The sequence below is a fragment of the Choloepus didactylus genome, chromosome 17 (assembly GCF_015220235.1).
Source record: "Choloepus didactylus isolate mChoDid1 chromosome 17, mChoDid1.pri, whole genome shotgun sequence".
NCBI lineage: Eukaryota > Metazoa > Chordata > Mammalia > Pilosa > Megalonychidae > Choloepus > Choloepus didactylus.
The window spans coordinates 19569150-19593921 of NC_051323.1; the positions used below are offsets into that span (position 1 = coordinate 19569150).

Below are 24772 nucleotides of genomic sequence, written 5' to 3' on the forward strand. Positions count from 1 at the left end.
CTATCCAGACAATAATAATTATTCTGTCTCATGTTCCTTCCGAAATAATTTATATAGGTGTTCTAGTTTGCTAATGCTGCCAGAATGCAAAACACCAGAGATGGATTGGCTTTTATAAAAGGGGTTTATTTGGTTACACAGTTACAGTCTTACGGCCATAAAGTGTCCAAGGTAACACATCAGTAATCGGGTACCTTCACTGGAGGATAGCCAGCGGTGTCCAGAAAACCTCTGTTAGCTGGGAAGGCATGTGGCTGGCGTCTACACCAAAGTTCTGGTTTCAAAATGGCTTTCTCCCAGGACGTTCCTCTCTAGGCTGCAGTTCCTCAAAAAATGTCACTCTTAGTTGCTCTTGGGGTATTTGTCCTCTCTTAGCTTCTCCGGAGCAACAGTCTGCCTTCAATGGCCATCTTCAAACTGTCTCTCATCTCCAGCTACTCTCTCAGCTTTCTGTGCCTTCTTCAAAGTGTCCCTCTTGGCTGTAGCTCCTCTTCAAAATGTCACTCACAGCTGCATTGAGTTCCTTCTGTTTGTCAGCTCATTTATATGGCTCCAGTGATTGAATTTAGACCCACCCTGAATGGGTGGGGTAATACCTCCATGGAAATTATCCAATCAGAGTCACCACCCACAGTTGGGTGGGACGCATCTCCATGGAAACACTCAAAGAATTACAGTCTAATCAATACTGATACATCTGCCCACACAAGATTACATCAAAGATAATGGCATTTTCGGGGACATAATACATTCAAACTGGCACAATAGGATAACTATTTTTATCTTACCAATACCACCTTCTTTAAAGCCTTCTTCTATAAGAGAAAGTAAATAGTATTAACAGTATTTAATCCTAAAGCCCTGAAGAATGGTCTCAAGAGAGGCGGGGCAAGATGGCGGACTGGTGAGCTGTATGTTTTAGTTACTCCTCCAGGAAAGTAGGTAGAAAGCCAGGAACTGAGTGGACTGGACACCACAGAGCAATCTGACTTTGGGCATACTTCATACAGCACTCATGAAAACGTGGAACTGCTGAGATCAGCAAAATCTGTAAGTTTTTGCGGCCAGGGGACCCGCGCCCCTCCCTGCCAGGCTCAGTCCCGTGGGAGGAGGGGCTGTCAGCTCCGGGAAGGAGAAGGGAGAACTGCAGTGGCAGCCCTTATCAGAAGCTCATTCTACTGATCCAAACTCCAACCATAGATAGACTGAGACCAGACACCAGAGAATCTGAGAGCAGCCAGCCCGGCAGAGAGGAGACAGGCATAGAAAAAAACAACACGAAAAACTCCAAAATAAAAGCGGAGGATTTTTGGAGCTCTGGTGAACATAGAAAGGGGAAGGGCCCTGAGGCTCATATGCAAATCCCGAAGAAAAGCTGATCTCTCTGCCCTGTGGACCTTTCCTTAATGGCCCTGGTTGCTTTGTCTCTTAGCATTTCAATAACCCATTAGATCTCTGAGGAGGGCCCCTTTTTTTTTTTTTTTTAATCCTTTTTTCTTTTTCTAAAACAATTACTCTAAGAAGCCCAATACAGAAAGCTTCAAAGACTTGCAATTTGGGCAGGTCAAGTCAAGAGCAGAACTAAGAGAGCTCTGAGACAAAAGGCAATAATCCAGTGGCTGGGAAAATTCACTAAACACCACAACTTCCCAAGAAAAGGGGGGTGTCCACTCACAGCCATCATCCTGGTGGACAGAAAACACTCCTGCCCATCGCCAGCCCCATATCCCAGAGCTGCCCCAGACAACCCAGTGTGACGGAAGTGCTTCAAATAACAGGCACACACCACAAAACTGGACATGGACATTAGCCTTCCCTGCAACCTCAGCTGATTGTCCCAGAGTTGGGAAGGTAGAGCAGTGTGAATTAACAAAGCCCCATTCAGCCATCATTTCAGCAGACTGGGAGCCTCCCTACACAGCCCAGCAGCCCAGAACTGCCCTGGGGGGATGGCACTCACCTGTGACATAGCACAGTCATCCCTCAACACAGGACCCAGGGTGCACAGCCTGGAAGAGGGGCCCACTTGCAAGTCTCAGGAGCCATACGCCAATACCAAGGACTTGTGGGTCAGTGGCAGAGACAAACTGTGGCAGGACTGAACTGAAGGATTAGACTATTGCAGCAGCTTTAAAACTCTAGGATCACCAGGGAGATTTGATTGTTAGGGCGACCCCTCCTCCCTGACTGCCCAGAAACACACCCCATATACAGAGCAGGCAACACCAACTACACACGCAAGCTTGGCACACCAGTTGGACCCCACAAGACTCACTCCCCCACTCACCGAAAAGGCTAAGCAGGGGAGAACTGGCTTGTGGAGAACAGGTGGCTCGTGGACGCCACCTGCTGGTTAGTTAGAGAAAGCGTACCCCATGAAGCTGTAGATCTGATAAATTAGAGATAAGGACTTCAGTTAGTTTACAAATCCTAAAAGAACCCTATCAAGTTCAGCAAATGCCACGAGGCCAAAAACAACAGAAAATTGTAAAGCATATGAAAAAACCAGACGATATGGATAACCCAAGCCCATGCACCCAAATCAAAAGATCAGAAGAGACACAGCACCTAGAGCAGCTACTCAAAGAACTAAAGGTGAACAATGAGACCATAGTATGGGATACAAAGGAAATCAAGAAGACCCTAGAAGAGCATAAAGAAGACATTGCAAGACTAAATAAAAAAATGGATGATGTTATGGAAATTAAAGAAACTGTTGACCAAATTAAAAAGATCCTGGACACTCATAGTACAAGACTAGAGGAAGTTGAACAAAGAATCAGTGACCTGGAAGATGACAGAATGGAAAATGAAAGCATAAAAGAAAGAATGGGGAAAAAAATTGAAAAAATCGAAATGGACCTCAGGGATATGATAGATAATATGAAACGTCCGAATATAAGACTCATTGGTGTCCCAGAAGGGGAAGAAAAGGGTAAAGGTCTAGGAAGAGTATTCAAAGAAATTGTTGGTGAAAACTTCCCAAATCTTCTAAACAACATAAATAAACAAATCATAAATGCTTAGCGAACTCCAAATAGAATAAATCCAAATAAACCCACTCCGAGACATATACTGATCACACTGTCAAACACAGAAGAGAAGGAGCAAGTTCTGAAAGCAGCAAGAGAAAAGCAATTCACCACATACAAAAGAAACAGCATAAAACTAAGTAGTGACTACTCAGCAGCCACCATGGGGGCAAGAAGGCAGTGGCACGATATATTTAAAATTCTGAGTGAGAAAAATTTCCAGCCAAGAATACTTTATCCAGCAAAGCTCTCCTTCAAATTTGCAGGAGAGCTTAAATTTTTCACAGACAAACAAATGCTGAGAGAATTTGCTAACAAGAGACCTTCCCTACTGGAGATACTAAAGTGAGCCCTACAGACAGAGAAACAAAGAAAGGACAGAGAGACTTGGAGAAAGGTTCAGTACTAAAGAGATTCAGTATGGGTACAATAAAGGATATTAATAGACAGAGGGGAAAAATATGACAAACATAAACCAAAGGATAAGATGGCTGATTCAAGAAATGCCTTCACGGTTATAACGTTGAATGTAAATGGATTAAACTCCCCAATTAAAAGATACAGATTCGCAGAATGGATCAAAAAAAATGAACCATCAATATGTTGCATACAAGAGACTCATCTTAGACACAGGGACACAAAGAAACTGAAAGTGAAAGGATGGAAAAAAATATTTCATGCAAGCTACAGCCAAAAGAAAGCAGGTGTAGCAATATTAATCTCAGATAAAATAGACTTTAAATGCAGGGATGTTTTGAGAGACAAAGAAGGCCACTACATACTAATAAAAGGGGCAATTCAGCAAGAAGAAATAACAATCATAAATGTCTATGCACCCAACCAAGGTGCCACAAAATACATGAGAGAAACACTCGCAAAACTAAAGGAAGCAATTGATGTTTCCACGATAATTGTGGGAGACTTCAACACATCACTCTCTCCTATAGATAGATCAACCAGACAGAAGACCAATAAGGAAATTGAAAACCTAAACAATCTGATAAATGAATTAGATTTAACATACATATACAGGACATTACATCCCAAATCACCAGGATACACATACTTTTCTAGTGCTCACGGAACTTTCTCCAGAACAGATCATATGCTGGGACATAAAACAAGCGTCAATAAATTTAAAAAGATTGAAATTATTCAAAGCACATTCTCTGACCACAATGGAATACAATTAGAAGTCAATAACCATCAGAGACTTAGAAAATTCACAAATACCTGGAGGTTAAACAACACACTCCTTAACAATCAGTGGGTTAAAGAAGAAATAGCAAGAGAAATTGCTAAATATATAGAGACGAATGAAAATGAGAACACAACATACCAAAACCTATGGGATGCAGCAAAAGCAATGCTGAGGGGGAAATTTATGGCACTAAACACATATATTAAAAAGGAAGAAAGAGCCAAAATCAAAGAGCTAATGGATCAACTGAAGAAGCTAGAAAATGAACAGCAAACCAATCCTAAACCAAGTAGAAGAAAAGAAATAACAAGGATTAAAGCAGAAATAAATGACATAGAGAACAAAAAAACAACAGAGAGGATAAATATCACCAAAAGTTGGTTCTTTGAGAAGATCAACAAGATTGACAAGCCCCTAGCTAGACTGACAAAATCAAAAAGAGAGAAGACCCATATAAACAAAATAATGAATGAAAAAGGTGACATAACTGCAGATCCTGAAGAAATTAAAAAAATTATAAGAGGATACTATGAACAACTGTATGGCAACAAACTGGATAATGTAGAGGAAATGGACAATTTCCTGGAAACATATGAACAACCTAGACTGACCAGAGAAGAAATAGAAGACCTCAACCAACCCATCACAAGCAAAGAGATCCAATCAGTCATCAAAAATCTTCCCACAAATAAATGCCCAGGGCCAGATGGCTTCACAGGGGAATTCTACCAAACTTTCCAGAAACAACTGACACCAATCTTACTCAAACTCTTTCAAAACATTGAAGAAAATGGAACACTACCTAACTCATTTTATGAAGCTAACATCAATCAAATACCAAAACCAGGCAAAGATGCTACAAAAAAGGAAAACTACCGGCCAATCTCCCTAATGAATATAGATGCAAAAATCCTCAACAAAATACTTGCAAATCGAATCCAAAGACACATTAAAAAAATCATACACCACGACCAAGTGGGGTTCATTCTAGGCATGCAAGGATGGTTCAACATAAGAAAATCAATCAATGTATTACAACACATTAACAAGTCAAAAGGGAAAAATCAATTGATCATCTCAATAGATGCTGAAAAAGCATTTGACAAAATCCAACATCTGTTTTTGATAAAAACACTTCAAAAGGTAGGAATTGAAGGAAACTTCCTCAACATGATAAAGAACATATATGAAAAACCCACAGCCAGCATAGTACTCAATGGTGAGAAACTGAAAGCCTTCCCTCTAAGATCAGGAAGAAGACAAGGATGCCCGCTGTCACCACTGTTATTCAACATTGTGCTGGAAGTGCTAGCCAGGGCAATCTGGCAAGACAAAGAAATAAAAGGCATCCAAATTGGTAAAGAAGAAGTAAAACTCTCATTGTTTGCAGATGATATGATCTTATATCTAGAAAACCCTGAGAAATCGACGATACAGCTACTAGAGCTAATAAACAAATTTAGCAAAGTAGCAGGATACAAGATTAATGCACATAAGTCAGTAATGTTTCTATATGCTAGAAATGAACAAACTGAAGAGACACTCAAGAAAAAGATACCATTTTCAATAGCAACTAAAAAAATCAAGTACCTAGGAATAAACTTAACCAAAGATGTAAAAGACCTATACAAAGAAAATTACATAACTCTACTAAAAGAAATAGAAGGAGACCTTAAAAGATGGAAAAATATTCCATGTTCATGGATAGGAAGGCTAAATGTCATTAAGATGTCAATTCTACCCAAACTCATCTGCAGATTCAATGCAATCCCAATCAAAATTCCAACAACCTACTTTGCAGACTTGGAAAAGCTAGTTATCAAATTTATTTGGAAAGGGAAGATGCCTCGAATTGCTAAAGACACTCTAAAAAAGAAAAATGAAGTGGGAGGACTTACACTCCTTGACTTTGAAGCTTATTATAAAGCCACAGTTGCCAAAACAGCATGGTACTGGCACAAAGATAGACATATAGATCAATGGAATCGAATTGAGAATTCAGAGATAGACCCTCAGATCTATGGCCGACTCATCTTTGATAAGGCCCCCAAAGTCACTGAACTGAGTCATAATGATCTTTTCAACAAATGGGGCTGGGAGAGTTGGATATCCATATCCAAAAGAATGAAAGAGGACCCCTACCTCACACCCTACACAAAAATTAACTCAAAATGGACCAAAGATCTCAATATAAAAGAAAGTACCATAAAACTCCTAGAAGATAATGTGGGGAAACATCTTCAAGACCTTGTATTAGGCGGCCCCTTCCTAGACTTTACACCCAAAGCACAAGCAAGAAAAGAAAAAATAGATAAATGGGAACTCCTCAAGGTTAGAAGTTTCTGCACCTCAAAGGAATTTCTCAAAAAGGTAAAGAGGCAGCCAACTCAATGGGAAAAAAGTTTTGGAAACCATGTATCTGACAAAAGACTGATATCTTGCATATATAAAGAAATCCTACAGCTCAATGACAATAGTACAGACAGCCCAATTATAAAATGGGCAAAAGATATGAAAAGACAGTTCTCTGAAGAGGAAATACAAATGGCCAAGAAACACATGAAAGAATGTTCAGCTTCACTAGCTATTAGAGAGATGCAAATTAAGACCACAATGAGATACCATCTAACACCGGTTAGAATGGCTGCCATTAAACAAACAGGAAACTACAAATGCTGGAGGGGATGTGGAGAAATTGGAACTCTTATTCATTGTTGGTGGGACTGTATAATGGTTCAGCCACTCTGGAAGTCAGTCTGGCAGTTCCTTAGAAAACTAGATATAGAGTTACCATTCGATCCAGCGATTGCACTTCTCGGTATATACCCGGAAGATCGGAAAGCAGTGACACGAACAGATATCTGCACGCCAATGTTCATAGCAGCATTATTCGCAATTGCCAAGAGATGGAAACAACCCAAATGTCCTTCAACAGATGAGTGGATAAATAAGATGTGGTATATACACACGATGGAATACTACGCGGCAGTAAGAAGGAACGATGTCGTGAAACATATGACAACATGGATGAACCTTGAAGACATAATGCTGAGCGAAATAAACCAGGCACAAAAAGAGAAATATTATATGCTACCACTAATGTGAACTTTGAAAAATGTAAAACAAATGGTTTATATTGTAGAATGTAGGGGAACTAGCAGTAGAGAGCAATTAAGGAAGGGGGAACAATAATCCAAGAAGAACAGATAAGCTATTTAACGTTCTGGGGATGCCCAGGAATGACTATGGTCTGTTAATTTCTGATGGATATAGTAGGAACAAGTTCACAGAAATGTTGCTATATTAGGTAACTTTCTTGGGGTAAAGTAGGAACATGTTGGAAGTTAAGCAGTTATCTTAGGTTAGTTGTCTTTTTCTTACTCCCTTGTTATGGTCTCTTTGAAATGTTCTTTTATTGTATGTTTGTTTTCTTTTTAACTTTTTTTCATACAGTTGATTTAAAAAAGAAGGGAAAGTTAAAAAAAAAAAAGAAAAACAAGGAAAAAAAAGATGTAGTGCCCCCTTGAGGAGCCTGTGGAGAATGCAGGGGTATTAGCCTACCCTACCTCGATGGTTGCTAACATGAGCACAGACGTAGGGGACTGGTGGTTTGATGGGTTGAGCCCTCTACCATAAGTTTTACCCTTGGGAAGACGGTTGCTGCAAATGAGAGGCTAGGCCTCCCTATGGTTGTGCCTAAGAGCCTCCTCCCGAATGCCTCTTTGTTGCTCAGATGTGGCCCTCTCTCTCTGGCTAAGCCAACTTGAAAGGTGAAATCACTGCCCTCCCCCCTACGTGGGATCAGACACCCAGGGGACTTAATCTTCCTGGCAACGTGGAATATGACTCCCGGGGAGGAATGTAGACCCGACATCGTCGGACCGAGAACATCTTCTTGACCAAAAGGGGGGTGTGAAAGGAAATGAAATAAGCTTCAGTGGCAGAGAGATTCCAAAAGGAGCCGAGAGGTCACTCTGGTGGGCACTCTTATGCACAATTTAGACAACCCTTTTCAGGTTGTAAAGAATTGGGGTAGCTGGTGGTGGATACCTGGGGCTGTCAAGCTGCAACCCAGAACCCATGAATCTCGAAGACAGTTGTATAAAAATGTAGCTTATGAGGGGTGACAGTGGGATTGGGAAAGCCATAAGGACCACACTCCACTTTGTCTAGTTTATGGATGGATGAGTAGAAAAATAGGGGAAGGAAACAAACAGACAAAGGTACCCAGTGTTCTTTTTTACTTCAATTGCTCTTTTTCACTCTAATTATTATTCTTGTTATTTTTGTGTGTGTGCTAATGAAGGTGTCAGGGATTGATTTAGGTGATGAGTGTACAACTATGTAATGGTACTATAAACAATCGAAAGTACGATTTGTTTTGTATGACTGCGTGGTATGTGAATATATCTCAATAAAATGAAGATCAAAAAAAAAAATCCTAAAGCCCTGTGATTTAGAAAGTATTAACATTTTATATATGAGGAAACAGGCTTAGAGAATTTAAGGAATGTTCCCAAATCAGGAACATGGAAGTAGTTAATCCCCTGGTTCCTTTGACTCATGTTTTTTTCTGCCATTACCTGATGTAGTTTGTTAATATACTTCAATCTATTCCAATATCTCTCTGTTCATCATGCCTAATTTTGATACCGCTTGTCTCCATTTCAATTAGTCTTGTTATTTTATTTTTATTTTTATTTTTATTTGTTCATTTATTTAATTCACTTGGCAATTGTTTGTTGTTATAATTATTAATCTATAATTATAGAATTGCTTACTACAATAAACCCCTTTTATAAAAGCCAGTCCATCTCTGGTGTTTCGCATTCTGGCAGCATTAGCAAACTAGAACACCTATATAAATTATTTCGGAAGGAACATGAGAAAGAATAATTATTATTGTCTGGATAGAGGTATTTTTAAAGTTTGTAAAGCACTTCACAATTCATTTTCTCAAATTGTCTTTTCAGCAACCTGGAGAAGTAGATTAAATGAGCATACTTCCACTTTACTGTAATAGAAATTAAAATGGCATAAAAATTTTTCCTAGATCACATAATCTAAAAGAAGCTGGGAGTCATTTTCATGTAGTCTTGTTATTTTATTTTTATTTTTATTTTTATTTTTATTTTTATTTGTTCATTTATTTAATTCACTTGGCAATTGTTTGTTGGCAGTTTTGTTCAGCCTAGTCTCTAAACAGAAGAAAATATGTGTTTAAAATAGAGGGTCAAGTGCTCCTATAATAGGGAGGAAGACAAAATGTTTGGGGAGGTCAGGAAAAGCTGCTTAGAGTAACACCTAAAGCCATACCTTCTCAGAATACAGGTGGCCTCTGCCATCATGCCTTTTGTTTTCCTTGCACCTGCAGAATTGTTCATTCTGGGATGAATAGTCAAATGTCTCTTACATGTGCTCACTGTTTTCTAGCTTGTCCAGATTATCATCAATACAACACACTTGGAGAAATCCTGTAAGTACTTGGAAGAATTCATCACCAATATCACTAATGTGCTTCCAGAGACCGTCCACACCACTAAGCTGTATGGAACCACAACTTTTAAGGTGAGAAGGCCCTTTAGAATGTGGAATTTCTTCTGGTATACATAGTTTGGGACATTCTTCCTAACTTGACTTTGTTTTGCCCAAGTTACATAGTATTATGATTAATAATGTGCTTTTGAGAATAAGTGCTTGGGATGTTTTTTCCCTTCTCTATCTCTTTAGAAATGCAAATACCAGTAATTGTCTTGGTGGTATTTAAAGTAAGAAATGCCTATAATTTTGTCCCCTAATCTTATGTTTTAACCTATATTTTATACATGAAAATGGCTATTTCCTGAATTGCTCCCCATCACAATCAAGAGTTCTAAAGTGTGATCTGGGTAATAGTGGTTATGGCTAACATCATTTAAAAATTTCTGCTTAGCTGTCTTCTCCTCACTGGATCCTGTGACCAATTTTTTATATTACTTTTTAGTGAGGAATTTATGCCCCTTGCTATTGTAGTAAGCAATTCTATAATCACCTCACGAGTCCACAGCACTAGTTTTGATCCAGTATTGAATCATATAGGAAAGATGGTACTCTTGTAGAACAAAAGGAAGATTAATGGTAGATAAGTTTCTCGGAGGGGGTGAATGCCTTATTGTAGAGGTACCTCTTATTATGAAACTCCTTTATGCTGACAGGTAGGCTTTAAATATATATCAAGAAGTTAAAAGTAACAGGGCAATTTCTGAAACACTAAAACGGTGGATTCTGGCATGAAGGCTAATTTGTATGGTTTAGGTTTTTGTTATTGTACTTGTCTATGACATAGGGAATATTTAATGTCTGCCACTTCTCTTCCCCAATACAACTCTCAATTTTTTCAAGGGCTTTTCAAATTATGTGGAATCTTATGGCCAGAAATCCTCTAAAAGATGGCTTGTATATTTTGTTGTTGGTCCAGAACTGAAAATGCCGAGGGGATATTAAAGGCAGACAGGAAGCCATAGAGGCTGACCAGCCAGTTAAATACTTAGTGAAGGAGAAGTTCTGGAGACCACTAAAGGTCATGTTGACAGTGCTTATTGGAAACACTGATTGCTTAAAACACGTAGAAAGTTTATTTTTACCAGGACTGTTTCAGACCAGCTAACCCAGAACTCAAAATGAACATGGCAATTGTAACAGCTGCATGTTGTGTATTTTCCTAAGCTACTGTTTCCAGAAAACATTGCCTTGCAGATGGAAACCTTTATGTCAGAAAAGGGCAAAAGGAATCAGGTCTTCAAGGTATTTTCTTATAGAGTTCCAACTTTTTCTATCATATGCAACACAATCAAGCTGGCATTCTTAACTTTCCTTGTTCATAAGAATTTCTGCACTGCGAATTAAGATGTTTATTCATTTGCTCCATCACAGGTATTTGTGATTTGTGTATGTGTGTGTGGGAGCTGGTTGAATTTGCTTCGCTAACAAACGGGATCTCCAAGTCCACTACATTGAGGAGGAGGGGAACAGGGAGGGGAAGAGGCTACTTACTGCTCACACTATATACAGATGCAAGCAAGGGGAGGGGGTGTGGGAGGGGGCTAGAGCTCACTGCTTCCTCCCTCCACTGGGGAAGGGCAGAGGCTAGAAGAGAAGATGGGGGTCAGAAAGAGAGGAATGTTTTGGTTGGCAGGGCCCCCTCCATTCCCTGGGGTTTCGGGGGAGGGGAATCATTAAATTCAGAAAATGAGGAAATGGTCCCTGCCTTGGAGTAGCTGGTGTCTACCCCCCACCCCCATCATCACCACCACCAAGACCTAGGACCCAGAGACCCCAAAACCTAGGGCCCAGTATACTGACAGTCTGGTAGATTCTAGAGGGAGAGAGACAAAAAATACTAACTGTGAAAAATACTTAAGTCTTTATAATGTCTGTGAGTCAGAGCTGCCCAGGAAGCAATCAGATATATAGGTCTAGAATAAGAGTGGACCCAGAGTGGATCTGTCTTGAAGACTGAGATACTGAAAGCTATCGGAATTGATGAAATCACCCAGATGCAGATATCCAAGGGCATTGAAAGCAATTCCCCATTTGGTGAAGCAAAATAATAGCTTTTCAGACAAAAAATAGAAAAGACTTCGCTGTATTTTTGAAAAATGAGTAATAAAAGGAGATTATAATATTTCTATTTCCAGTTATATTACATGCTGTTTATAAAGGTGTCTCCAAGCCTGCCTTGCCCATACTGAAAGTTTCAGTGATCTTTCAAATTTCCTATTTTTTTACAGGATGCCAGGCATGCAGCTGAAGAAGAGATTTATACCAACTTAAACCAGAAGATTGATCAGTTTCTACAGCTGGCAGACTATGACTGGATGACAGGAGATTTGGGCAACAAAGCTAGCGATTACCTGGTAGACCTCATTGCCTTCCTGCGTAGCACTTTTGCTGTCTTCACACACCTTCCAGTAAGTGACAATTGTTCTAACTGTACCCATTATATAACAAACTTGTTCCCTTGGAATCTAGTTTGGTGGGGCATGTTAACATCTGCTTTAACTAGTCAGGAGGCTGTTCAAGATGTTAAAAACTCACCCTTTAATTATCAACCTTAATAAGGATTAGAGAGCTGTTCAATAATTTTTTCATTGACTTCGCATTCTGTTTATTCTAAAAATGTCCCCTAGTATCATGTCACTTATCTTCTTGCTGACTTAAAGTAATTAATAAAAAGATATAATGAAAACCATGGTAGAAATATAAGAGAAATTTAGGAGGTAGAATGCCAGAGATTGTATCTTTCAGTTCTAGAATGTCCATTTAATATTGCGGTCGCGTCTACTGCGTCGGGGGCCGGGCGGCCGGTTGCTGAACCCTCGGCTCTCGGCGTTGCTCGGAGGGTACCGGCGGCGGGGGCTCTTTCCCGGAGGCGAGGGCGAGGCGGGGGACTTGGCCAGGTCCCCGGCGGTGGCGTGCAAGGTGTGGAGGGCGGTGAGAGGAAACAGGCGGGACACGTTTCTTTGAGGGTGAAGAAGCCAAGAGCGTTTATTAGGGGAGAGTACACATTTATATAGGGCGGTTTAGAGGGCGGGCTAGCTGTAGGGGTTAAAGGCTTGGATTGGTTCTGAGAGGGCGCGGAGGTCGTTTGAAAAGGGCGGGAGTTGCTCCGGCAACGGAGAAGGCGGGAGTTGCTCTGGTAACGGGGAGTGGGCGGGCAAGGTAAAGGGGGCGGTTTTCTCCGGCAAGCTTCTCCTGACAGTTGTACTTTGGGGTGAGGAAATGGGGCCTGCATCCGGCTCCACTTTCTCAGGCCCGGGGGGCCGTGGAGGATAGTACTGTCCGTGCCCACTACCTTTCCTAGGGGCTGATCAGTTCCCCTGGCCCAGGCCCGCCAAGTCGGAACTCGTTAACAGTGTCCCGCATAATATTTTTTTTGTAAACTCAAATTCTCTGGAGAAATTGTCCCATCTTTTTATCTGTTTCATCTATCTTTCCTCTATCTTCTTGAACATAATAATTATAGTCGTTTGAAAGTCATTGTTTGCTAACTCTAATGTGTGATTCACCTACATATTGGTGGATCTGTTTTCTGATTCTTTTCTTGTTTATATGATCCTGTGTCTTCATAATCCTAGTATTTTTTGATTAATGGTAGACATTGTGTATAAAATATGAAGAAGTTTCAGATGGTACTGTCTTTCATCAGGAATGGTTCAGCTTTTAATTTGCTGAGTAGATAAAATGGGAGGATGGGTTGTGCTTTGAGGGCGATCACCTTAATCTAATCATGGACTGAGCTGGGTCAGGGTTGGCATGGAGTTCCAGTCTCCCACTGGTTTGCCCTGTTGCTAGGATGTAGTTCTGTAGGGCTTTTAATAAAAGCCTGGTGGGTTATTGTCTCTTCAGCACCAAGCAGAATATGGAAATTTCCACTTTTCAGAGAAACCTTATGTCTTTAGTCTCCTGCCTTCTTCAGTTTTAGAATTTGGCAAATGTTTTGAAAGGGAGTCTGGCTCTGTGTCTGGGGCCCCTCAAGTTTCTACTTTTGTGCTCTAGCCTCGTATGATTGCCAAGAATACTGCTGAGTTTTCTGTACCCTAGCAGGCCCTCTGCAAGAGCCAAGTGGAGAATCTCAGGAGTACCCAGATCAGCAGTTGCCACCAGGAAAAAATGTGGCTGGAGATTGTAAATGTCAATTCAGCACTCCCTCTAGGGCTTTCTGTTCCCACCTGAGCTTCTCATGAATCCTCTCCCTAGTGAGTCTTTTTCTCTGACACACTGTGGGATGCCAGGAAATCTCACTTTGCTTTTCTAAGATTTTGGCTTAGCCCTTTATTCTCTTCAACTGTGTAGCTTCAGAATTTAGCAAATGTCTTGAGGAGAAAACTAGTCCTCAAATCTCTAATTCTGGCACTCCAACCCTGTGAAGCCATCAAAAGTTCCCTGGTTGCTTTCACCTTTAGCAGTGACTCCCTGCATGGACTTAACTCACATTCTCATTTTGTTGCATGTTTGGCAAATGTGACAACTGTGGATCCTCAGCTCTCCTTTGAAAGGTTCTGCCTTCTTTGGAATTTTATACCCTTCAGTTCTCATTGCTTCACAGCCCTCTGATGTCTTCAAGTGTACGTTTTCTCTTAAGTTTTTTACTGCCTTTCCCAGTTCTTAATGAGAGCATTGCCCTGTAGAAAAGTGTCATTTTATCTAGCCTCACCCTGACACCAAAACCACAAAATCTACACACTAATGTCACTTATAATTATAGATTAAAATAAATAAATACTTGAATAAAATTTTCGCAACTTAATTCCAAATTATTTTGTGAAAGTAATTTAGCACTATGATGTTGGATTTATTCCAGAAATATTAGAATGGTTTGATATATAAAAATCTATTAATATAATGTAACCACATTACTTTGTGAAGGAAATAAAGTATATGGTTATCTTGATTTATTCCAGAATGGTATTATGTAGCATTCATTTTGAATTTTTGGTTAACAAAGGAAGGTGAGGAGTATAATCTTTCATTAACATAATAAGGAGCATCTATTTGAAATTTAGCAGCCACCATACATTTAACAATGGAACACTAAAAACGTCTATTCACTAACATCAGGAGTAGGGTGAAGGTACTTCCTCTCACTAGTGCTTTTTAAGTTCTATAAAATAAAGCAAGAAAAAAAATAACTATAAATATTGTAATGAGATATGAATCTTATCATTATTCATAGATTATTATTATCTACTTGGATAACCAAAAATATCAAATGAAAAATAATTAGGTTGTTAAGAATTTAGTAGGTTAGATGGACTACTTACAAAACAAATAAGCTTTCCCTTATATTGACAAATACGCACATAAAAAATATATTGACAAAAATGCCTTATTCACTATTGGAACTTAAGATATAAGATCTCTTTGAGTATACTTAATGAGATATATGTAGGACCACTGTGAAGAAAGTGACACAGAGTAATAGAAAAGAGATTTGTGTAGATATATACATAGTTCCTGTATGGGAATATTTTATGTTGTAGGGAGTTTTTCCAAGATTAATCTAATTGCAACAAAGACCAAGTAAATTTGGGGGTGTCTTGACAAAATAATTTTTAAATTCATATCGGAGCAATAATGGACAATATTTGCCAAAGATATATATGAAAAATAAAATTAATGAAGGTGGCCTTTTCCTACCAAGTATAGAAATGTTATTATAAAGCAAAAATAATTTAATTAATATCATTCTCAAACTGACAGATAAAAGTAATAGAATGTAAAATCCAATAATTCAAAGCATATATAAGACTTTAGTATATGATAAAGATGACATTCAACAGTTGCTATCATCACTAATATATGACCATTTGGATAAAAAGAGTGATAAGTCCATACCTTGTGTATAAAAAAGGAATACTAGATAGAATAAATATTTGGATTTTAAAAAAGAAATTATGAGAAAACAATAAAATATTGACAAATATTTCTATAATCTTAAAGTGAGTCACCATTCTAAGAATGGCAAAACAGAGCTGAATTTAAGATTTGTCCTTGTGCATTATTTTAAAAGGGGAAGGGAAGGAGCTTTTTCTGAGAAAGAATCACAGTCATTCATCTTTTACTTAATATGAATATTTTCTTTTCATGTTTGAAATTCCCTGGCAAGAGTGACTCTGTGAAGGGGGGATTGGATGATAGGAAATATGTAAATATAGAGAGAACTAGAAAGAAAAAGTCAAAGACTATCTTGTTCTCTTCCATTTTGAAATCACCAGTACTATATAGTTCTTAGGGATATTTTGTCACCACAAAGCAATGTACTCAAAGGGATAGGTCATTTTCTATCAGGGTGAGTGAGTGTGAGTGCATGTGCACATGTGTGTGTGAGTGTGTATTTGGGTGGGTGAGGGTGCCTGGATTACACTCATTGTTAGATAGTGAGTAGTCAGGGGGAGAATTATTGAATTTTGCAACCATTGGCCCTTGTCGTTTTGGTGACCAGGGCAGCCTACCTATTTTCAGGAAGCACCCAGAAATGATTGTAATAGTTAGATTTTCCACAGCAGGAGTTTTAGTGTTATCATATCTCTTGAACTAAATCTAACTAAGTACACAAGCATTTATGCTTTCAGGCTCCCATTTTATAATTTACGGTTGCATACACTATTTCCTGTTTTGCATGCTTAGCATAAGAATATACTTTTTGAGAACCTACCCTTGTTATTCTAATACTTATCTTTCAGAAATGCTTGGAGAGCATTTTTCTCTGTCTGCTGTTAATGTTAATATGTATGATCTGGAGCAAGATCTCTCTTAACTCACCTTGGTTTGCCTTAGTTTTTTGGTCTAAGAATACAGTTATACCTATCCCTGGCCTTCATTCCTGAGCATTAGATGGGCCATCTTTAAGGGACATTAAGTTACTGAAATTCTTCCTCTTTAAAAAACCTTTTAAAAGTGACATTTTTCCTAGCATCCAATTAATTCTATAAACCACTCCCATCTCAGGTCTTATAAAATGATTCTGCTATTAAGAAATTGTCAGTGCCTCCCATTAATTACAAAATCTTTTTGATCATCAACATTTTCCATAAATGTGACCCCAAACTACCTTTTTGTCTGCATTTCTCTCTTTTTCCTATTTGCCCAAGATATTCCTTCCAAACGGAAATAATACTCTTTGTCAAGCATACCCAACTGTTTTATACCCTTTGTCTTTGTCTATTTTAACTGTTTCTGCCCTTTAACTACGTGTATTGAAGTTTTACCCATCCTTCAAGGCTATTTCAATATTGCACCTTCCATGAAGCCTTCTCTAATTCCTAACTAGATGCAACATCCCCTTCTTTGTGGTACTTCTTTTATGGTACTAGTCTGATTCTACCTAATTGTTTACTTACCCTAATTGGGTAAGTACACTCATTTCTATACTTTATTTAGGAAAGAGAAGGTGGTAACTGAGAAGCACCTACTATATTGCAGATGCTTTACATGTTTTATATGTCGTATCAATTAATGAAGACCCTATAAGTATTATTATTACATTTTACTGATGAGAACATGAACCTAGGGAGTTTATGTACTTTGTAAGGGACACAGCAAATTGGTGGCAGAGTTAGGATTTATCAGACATTTATTTGACTTTAAGGCTTTTCCATTGTGCCATCCTGCCTGCTAGATTGCTAGCTATGGGACTGTGAACTCTGTAGCTAGAGGCCTTGTCTCATTCATCTCTATCTCTGTGTACACTACCTTGCATGAAATAGTACACAATAGGTTTTTGTGGGGTTGATGTGTTTTGAATAATAAAAATATAAAGTAACTTAATTCCTGCCTCAGGTTGGAAAACCATTTTTAGATTATGTGTCATTAAAAGTAATCCTTTAATTATTAAAAGAGAAGTAATAAACTATTATTTGGAAATAAGGAGCAAAAGTTTGAGTTTGGGTTAAAATTCTAAGGGTCTTTCTCCTTCTATAACTGTCAAGTTTCCCCAAATAAAAAATGATCACTGTTTTTCAAGTGATGGAAGTTTAATTATAAAAATACTTTGCGTTTGTGTATCACTTTGTAATAATCCAACTGCTTTTTACATGTTACTATCTCGTTTGGTTTTTTAAACAGCCTCTGTGATATATGGAGTTATTATTTTCTCCATTTGACGTATGTGGGTATTGGTGCCAAAAATGGTTTCTCTCAAGGTCAGCAATCCAGTAGGGCTGGATCCTAGGTCTTTTCACTCTGGGTCATGCTTTCTCCACTATATCAAACTATCTCTCAATACTTAATAATAACTACTGTGTTTTGAGCACAAACCATGTACCAGGTACCACACTGTGCATGCTCTCTCTCTCTCTCTTTTCATTTATTCCTTGCAACAAATTTGCAAAATAAGTATTATCTCATTTTACAGATGAGAAAAGTGAAACATAGCGATGTGTATGAATGTGTGAAAATTACTCATCTATTAGGGAAATACTAAATTTAGTAATTTAGGGAAATACCTAAAATTAGGCAATGGTTTTTAGATTTTATACCAAAAGTACAAACAACAAAAGAATAAATAGATAAAATGGATTTCATGAAAATTAAAAACTTTTGTGTATCAAAGGGTATTATCAAGAAAGTGAAAAGACAACTTACAGAATGGGAGAAAATGTTTGGAAACTATATATCTGATAAGAGTTTAATATCCAGAATATATCAAGATCTCCTACACTTCAACAACAAAAGGACAAACAGCCCAATTAAAAATGGGCCAAGGATTTGAATAGGCATTTCTCCAAAGAAGATATCAGATGGCCGATAAGTATATGAAAAGATGTTCAACATCATTAGCCATTAGAGAAATGCAAATCAAAACCACAATGAAATACCACCTCATACCCATTAGGATGGTTGTTATTTAAAAAAACTGAAATTAACAGATGTTGGCAAGGATGCAGAGAAATAGGCACCCTTGTGCATGTGAAATGGTGCAGCCACTGTGCAAAACAATTTGGCAGTTCCTCAGAAAGTTAAACATAGATTTGCCATATGGCATGGCAATTCCACTCCTAGGTATATACCCAAAAGAATTGGAGGCAGGGACTCATACAGCTTCTGTATCAATGTTTATCTCAGCCTGTAAGCTATGTGTGGGGAATATGAGGCTCTGTTTTATGGAGCCATCATTTAACTGCTCTTTTGCCTGTGGGATTCTTATTCGGTATTTTTTTGTTAGTGTATAAAATTTCAGTCATTTTGACCAGTACAATTCCCTGTAGGAAAGGTAAACTGTGGTATTATGCCCATGAAGTGGTAACTTAATCTGGTAATGGGAAGGACACCAGTGAATGGGTTGTCTGTTTTAAACTGAACCTGAGTTCCCTTACCTGAGACCTCAAATAGATATCCTTTCATCTGTGAGCTATAAGAATCTTACAAGGAGGCCCACTGCCTATAGCTTCCTCTGGAACAAAGTTTCAGGTGTCTTCAAAGGATTAGAACCATCAAAACCCTTCAGGATATCACCCAAATTTTTCTTCAAGTTAATTACATACAGAGAACCTATGTCCAAGTAAATTTTTTTTCTCTGAGGAGAGGGAAATTACAGATTTGCTAATGATTATCTGCCTACCTAGAAATAGAATGTTTCCGGTTTCTGTGCTGTTAATAAGATTTAGGTTATTTGGGCTATATAGAGTATACTGAGATTAACAAATTAGATCCTTATTTGTGTAGTATTGGAGCTGTGAATGTAGTTAATCACTTAAATCCTTTAAGAGTTTTGTGTTTCTTCAGAGATTTCTGCTTTTGTTCAGCTATTACTTAGTACTACCTCCCCCCCCTCCATAAAGCTGCTGTTACCAACAGCCAGAGCTGTTCGTTCTGTTATTATCCAGCCAGCAGTCCTTTGTCTCTCTAATAATATTGAGCTTTCTACCATCTCTTGCTCTTACAATTATTAAATAAGAGCTTAAGCATGTTTGTTTTCAAATGCTAAGAGCAGTTTATTTCTAATCCTGGTTTTGGTGATGGGATAAAGTAGAAAATACAAAGAACGTACAGTTTAAAGGCCTGCAGAATTCTACAGTTCTAAATTTTGATCTGATACACTGTTCAAGAAACAGAGATGCCAAGGAGGCATTTTGAATACTGCAATACCAGATAACTTTTATATCTCTGATAGCTTTAAAAGAGAGAGAAGGGTCTGCTCTGATTCTTTTCCATTGGTGCTGAGGTAGTGGGATGCTGGGTATTTCTGAGGACAAAATAGCATTTCAACATTGCTTATTAGAGCAAATAATTTAAAACAAGCTTAAATGTGTAATAGCAGGTAAATGGTTAAATTGTTCAGTGAATAATATGAACAATATTTTGCATTTACTAAAACTAATTTTATGAAGATTAAATAATAGCCTTATGTATTTAAATATAATGATAGATGAAAGGAGCAGAATGAACATTTTATAAATAGAATAATTATAAGAATGTATAAACTCTTAAAATCTTTTTATAGTGGGAAATATAGTTCACCAGGAAATATATGAAATAAAAGTAATTGGGTTTGGTGGTGTGGCTTCTTATATGATTCTTAGTCTTCTTATTTTTATTCTGTTTTTAGGTTCTATTATGTGCCAGTCTTCTTAATTTAGCTTATTTCAGTTTTCAAAGTAGCTCCTTTAGACAGATTAAATTTAGGCATAGTTAGGCTGCACCATTCCCCAAGACCATAGTTTTCGTTTCCTAGGCTGCCTAAACCAGATACCATGAAATGGGTTGGTTTAAACAGTGGGAATGTATTAGCTTACAGTTTGAGACCGAGAAAATGTCCAAATCAAGGCATCATCAAGGCATTGCTTTCTTCCCAAAGACCAGATACTAGTGAGTTATGGCTCCTCTGCCCCTACATGGCAAGGCACATGGTGGTGTCTGCTGGTCTCTCCCTTCTCTTCTGGGTTTCATCACTTTCAGCTTCTTGCTGCCATGGTTTTCCTTCTCTCTGTATTCACTCTGTTTATAAAGGACGCCACTAATAGGATTAAGACCCATCCTGAATGAGGTAGGTCATACCTTAACTGAAGTTGTCTCATCAAAAAGTCCTACTTACAATGGATTTACATCTACAGGAATGGATTAGATTTAAGAACATACAGCTTCAAACTGTCACAGTCATACAAGAAATATATGGCAGAACAGGGATTCAAATCGAGGTTTCCCTGATTTCACAGCCGATGTTGTTTTTACTATAGGAAACTAATTGCTTTTCCCCTAAAATTTCAGAGTTGAAGAAAGATATTTGGGTATCTAGAGATATTGTGGGATGAGTGTCCTAGCAAGGTTCTAAGCGAGGAAACTGAGACACATGATTGAGATTAGATCCAGGAAAATAATAAATCACAACTGAGGAAACCGAAGTGTATGTTCATTGTAAAGAACACAAATGGAAGAACTTAAGGGAGAGTTTCTTTTTATGCTAATTTATTTCTAAATATCTTCCCAAAACACTGGTTTGTATATTACTCCCTCTGTTCACAAATTTTTAATGATTCTCACTTCGTCTAGTGTAACCTCTGTCTAAACTAATATATTTAATTAATAATGTATTTTCCTTAATTCCCCTACATAACCCCCTGACTTCTGCCAAGTAGATCTGTTTGTTGTTCCCAAACATGCTGTTTATTTCTGGCTGTAGGCTTTTCTTCTTGGTTTTCTTCTCTCTCTTTCAAATGACTTCTCTCACTTTCAAATATTGCCACTCTTTAAAAGCCAATTCAAGGCCTATTTTCCTTATGAAGTCTTTCAAGAGTGGTCCCCCTTCTTCCCACAACTCATACCTCAAGGATTTGACTTTCTTGTAAACTTCTATAGATTTTATTGTCTCCATTCTCTATTTGAAATTTAAGATACAATATCTTAAAATTTTTTTACCAGTATATCCCTTTTACCTTCAATTAAGGTCACAAGTTCTTTGAAAGAAAGTGTCCAAGACTTTTTTCATATGTCCAACACTGATAGACATGTATCCAATGAAAGGCATGGTGAAATTGGTTGTGTCAGACAGGGGACGTCATGCATGGAGCAGTGACCTACAGCTCAAGTGATTGTTTGCCGTCATATGACATCTTCTGTTTTGATGTGGCTCTTTATTACAAATTTCTTTTTGCTCTATGATTCCATTTCATTGAGAATAAGGTTCAGAAAGCACTCTAAAGTTAAATATCCAAGTTCCCAGGGAAGAAAATATATACTGCTTGGGAATATTACAGTTAGGTTATTCTAAACTACATTTTTGCTTCTTTGATAAGATGGCAAATTTAAGCCTGCAGATTGGTGGCAGGATACCCCAGCATATCAGTTGCACATATGGTGAGGTAAGGAGTTCACAGTTAAATGAACAGGGATCTGGTGCGTGGCACCGTTCTGCAATAGGGCTCATGGTGGTTTATAGCCACAGTTTTAATATGATTTACTAAGTGTGTGCACTTCTTCAAACAAATAGCACACATAACTGGGAATCACAGACAGTCTATAGTTGCCCCTGGGGACTCCTCCTTCTTTGAATTAGCAACTGCAAGCTTGTTACTCAGCTCCTGGCTATAGATGAGATCCAGTCTCTTAAAGAAAAACACCTTCTTAAAAATGGATTAGGGGGCTCCCTTCTTCCCCAAAAAAGGCAAAAAATGAGTTTTCTTCCTTGTTATACTTCCCTGAATCCATTATGATATATATTTTTAAAAGGTTTCTATTAAGGAAACCCTTTTTGTTTTATTATTTCATGTAGGATTGCCTTAATAGGAGTCCACACAGTGAATGATTTTCTGTCTTTACCTGTTCCACGAAGGAGACTTTCGTCAACACTTAAAGTGACTGTCAAACTAACAAAGCAAGGAAGTTTTGTTTTGTAAGTTTGTGTATGTTTGTTTTGTTCTGTTTTGCTGGATTGCCATTTTTTGTCTTTAAGTTTCCTTTAATCATTGTGTATCTTGATAACCCCTTTGGAAGATCATCTTAGGGTTAAGAGGTAACAGGGACCTGAAAAGGGGAAGCTGATTTTCGGTTGACAAACATGCCCTAACCCTACAGTCTCAAGAAGTTTAGCATGAGCACTTTGAAAAGGTAGTCTTCTTGTTTGCTTATTTTTTCTAGATGCGAGCATAGATTCCAGCTGGAACTGTGTAAAATCTAAGGATTCTTTTCTAAAACTATTTTCTTGGTGCCATGTTGACCATATCTCTATTTCTGCTGTTGTAAAATAAACACAATGACCCTTGTAGAGTGTAGTTTTTGTTAAAAGGCCCCTGGAAAAAAAAAATGTGTTTTTAAACAGTCCCTCTTTTAGAAAAGGAAATAACTTCATGTGCTTTTTAATTGAAGAATAACAAACATACAAAAAAGTGAACAATAAGTATATAATTTAATGAATTTTCAAAATAGACATACCTTTGTGACCAGCACCAGAATCAAAAAACAGAACATTACCAATTCCCCAGAAGATCCTTCTAGTCCCCACCCCATCAAATCTTTATCATTTTCCCTCAAGGGTAATCATAATCCATACTTCTAATATTGTGGCTTTGTTTTGCCTGTTTGTGGAATCATGTAGTATATACTGTTTTTTTGTCACTCCTCTGACTAAACATTAAATCAGTGAATTCATCCATTGCATGTAGAAGTTGTTTGTTCATTCTTGTCCCTATAATATATACCAATTTGTTAACCATTACAGTTCTGTTGAACATTTGAATTGTTTCTAGTTTTGGTTTTTAGAAACAGTATTGCCCTGAAACTTCTTGTATATGTATTTTGGTGAACATGTTTATTTTGAGTACATACTTAGGAGTGGAACTGCTGTCTCATAGGGTATGAAAATGTTCAGCATCCTGTCAGACAGGTTTCCAAACACTAATCTATATTCCTTCCAGCAGCATATGAGAGTTCCAGATGTTCCACATCCTTGTCAACATTTGGGTTTATCTTTAATCCATGTAGTGGATATGTATTGGCATTACATTGAGGTTTCAGTTTCCATTTTCCTGATGACTAATGAAATCGAGCAACATTTCATACAATTATCAGCTATTTGTGTACACTGTTTTGTGAAGTATCTACTTAACTCTGATGCCCATTTTTCTATTGGATTATCTACCTTTTTCTTAATCATTTTAAAGAGTTCAGTACTTATTTAGTTCAGCAGTTATGGTAGGCAGAATAATAGGCCCCAAAAGATGCCCTGCAACCTTTGAATATGTTACACGGCAAAAGGGACCTAAAGATCTTGAAATGGGGAGATTATGTTGTATTATCTCGGTGAACCCAATGTAATCACATGAGAGGCATTGTGGGCGGTGGGGGTCAGAGTCAGCAAAGGAGATGTGATGACTGGAGCAAGATCAGAGTGATACAGCCAGGAGCCAAGGAATGCAGGAAGCCTCTAGAACCTGAAAAGGGCAAGGAATAGGTGTTCTAGTTTGCCAATGCTGTTGGAATGCAAAACACCAGAGATGGATTGGTTTTTATGAAAGGGGGGTTATTTGGTTACACAGTTACAGTCTTAAGTCCATAAACTGTGCAAGGTAACACATCAGCAATCGGGTACCTTCACTGGAGGATGGCCAATGGTGTCCAGAAAACCTCTGTTAGCTGGGAAGGCACGTGACTGGCATCTGCTCCAAGTTCTGGTTTCAAAATGTCTTTCTCTCAGGACATTCCTCTCTAGGCCACAGCTCCTCTTCAAAATGTCACTCCCAGTTGCTCTTGGGGCGTTTGTCCTCTCTTAGCTTCTCTGGAGCAAAAGTCTGCTTTCAAAGGCCATCTCCACAATGTCTCTGTAAACTGCAGTTCCTCTCTTAGTTCCAGTACACTCCTCAAAGTGTCCCTTTTGGCTGTAGTTCCTCATCAAAATGTCACTCACAGCTGCACTGAGTTCCCTCTGCCCGTCAGCTCATTTATAAGGCTCCACTGATCAAGGCCCACCCTGAATGGGTGGGGCCACGCCTCCATGGAACTATCTCATCAGAATTATCACCTACAGTTGGGTGGGGCTCATTTCCATGCAAACACTCAAAGAATTACA

The 24772-nt window shown here is 38.3% G+C and overlaps 1 protein-coding gene across 4 annotated transcripts in view; it reads left to right on the plus strand.

Annotated features, from left to right (window-relative positions):
- Positions 1 to 24772, plus strand: part of EXOC6B (exocyst complex component 6B) — a 702542-nt gene that overhangs the window by 413567 nt on the left and 264203 nt on the right. For all 4 annotated transcript variants that reach the window (XR_005212435.1, XM_037807499.1, XM_037807500.1 and 1 more), the window contains 2 exons: positions 9667 to 9801; positions 12003 to 12182. Coding sequence is in view for 3 of the 4 variants with exons in the window: in XM_037807499.1 (XP_037663427.1) it covers positions 9667 to 9801; positions 12003 to 12182 (315 nt within the window). In the remaining variant the exon portion in view is untranslated. The remainder of the gene's footprint in view (positions 1 to 9666; positions 9802 to 12002; positions 12183 to 24772) is intronic.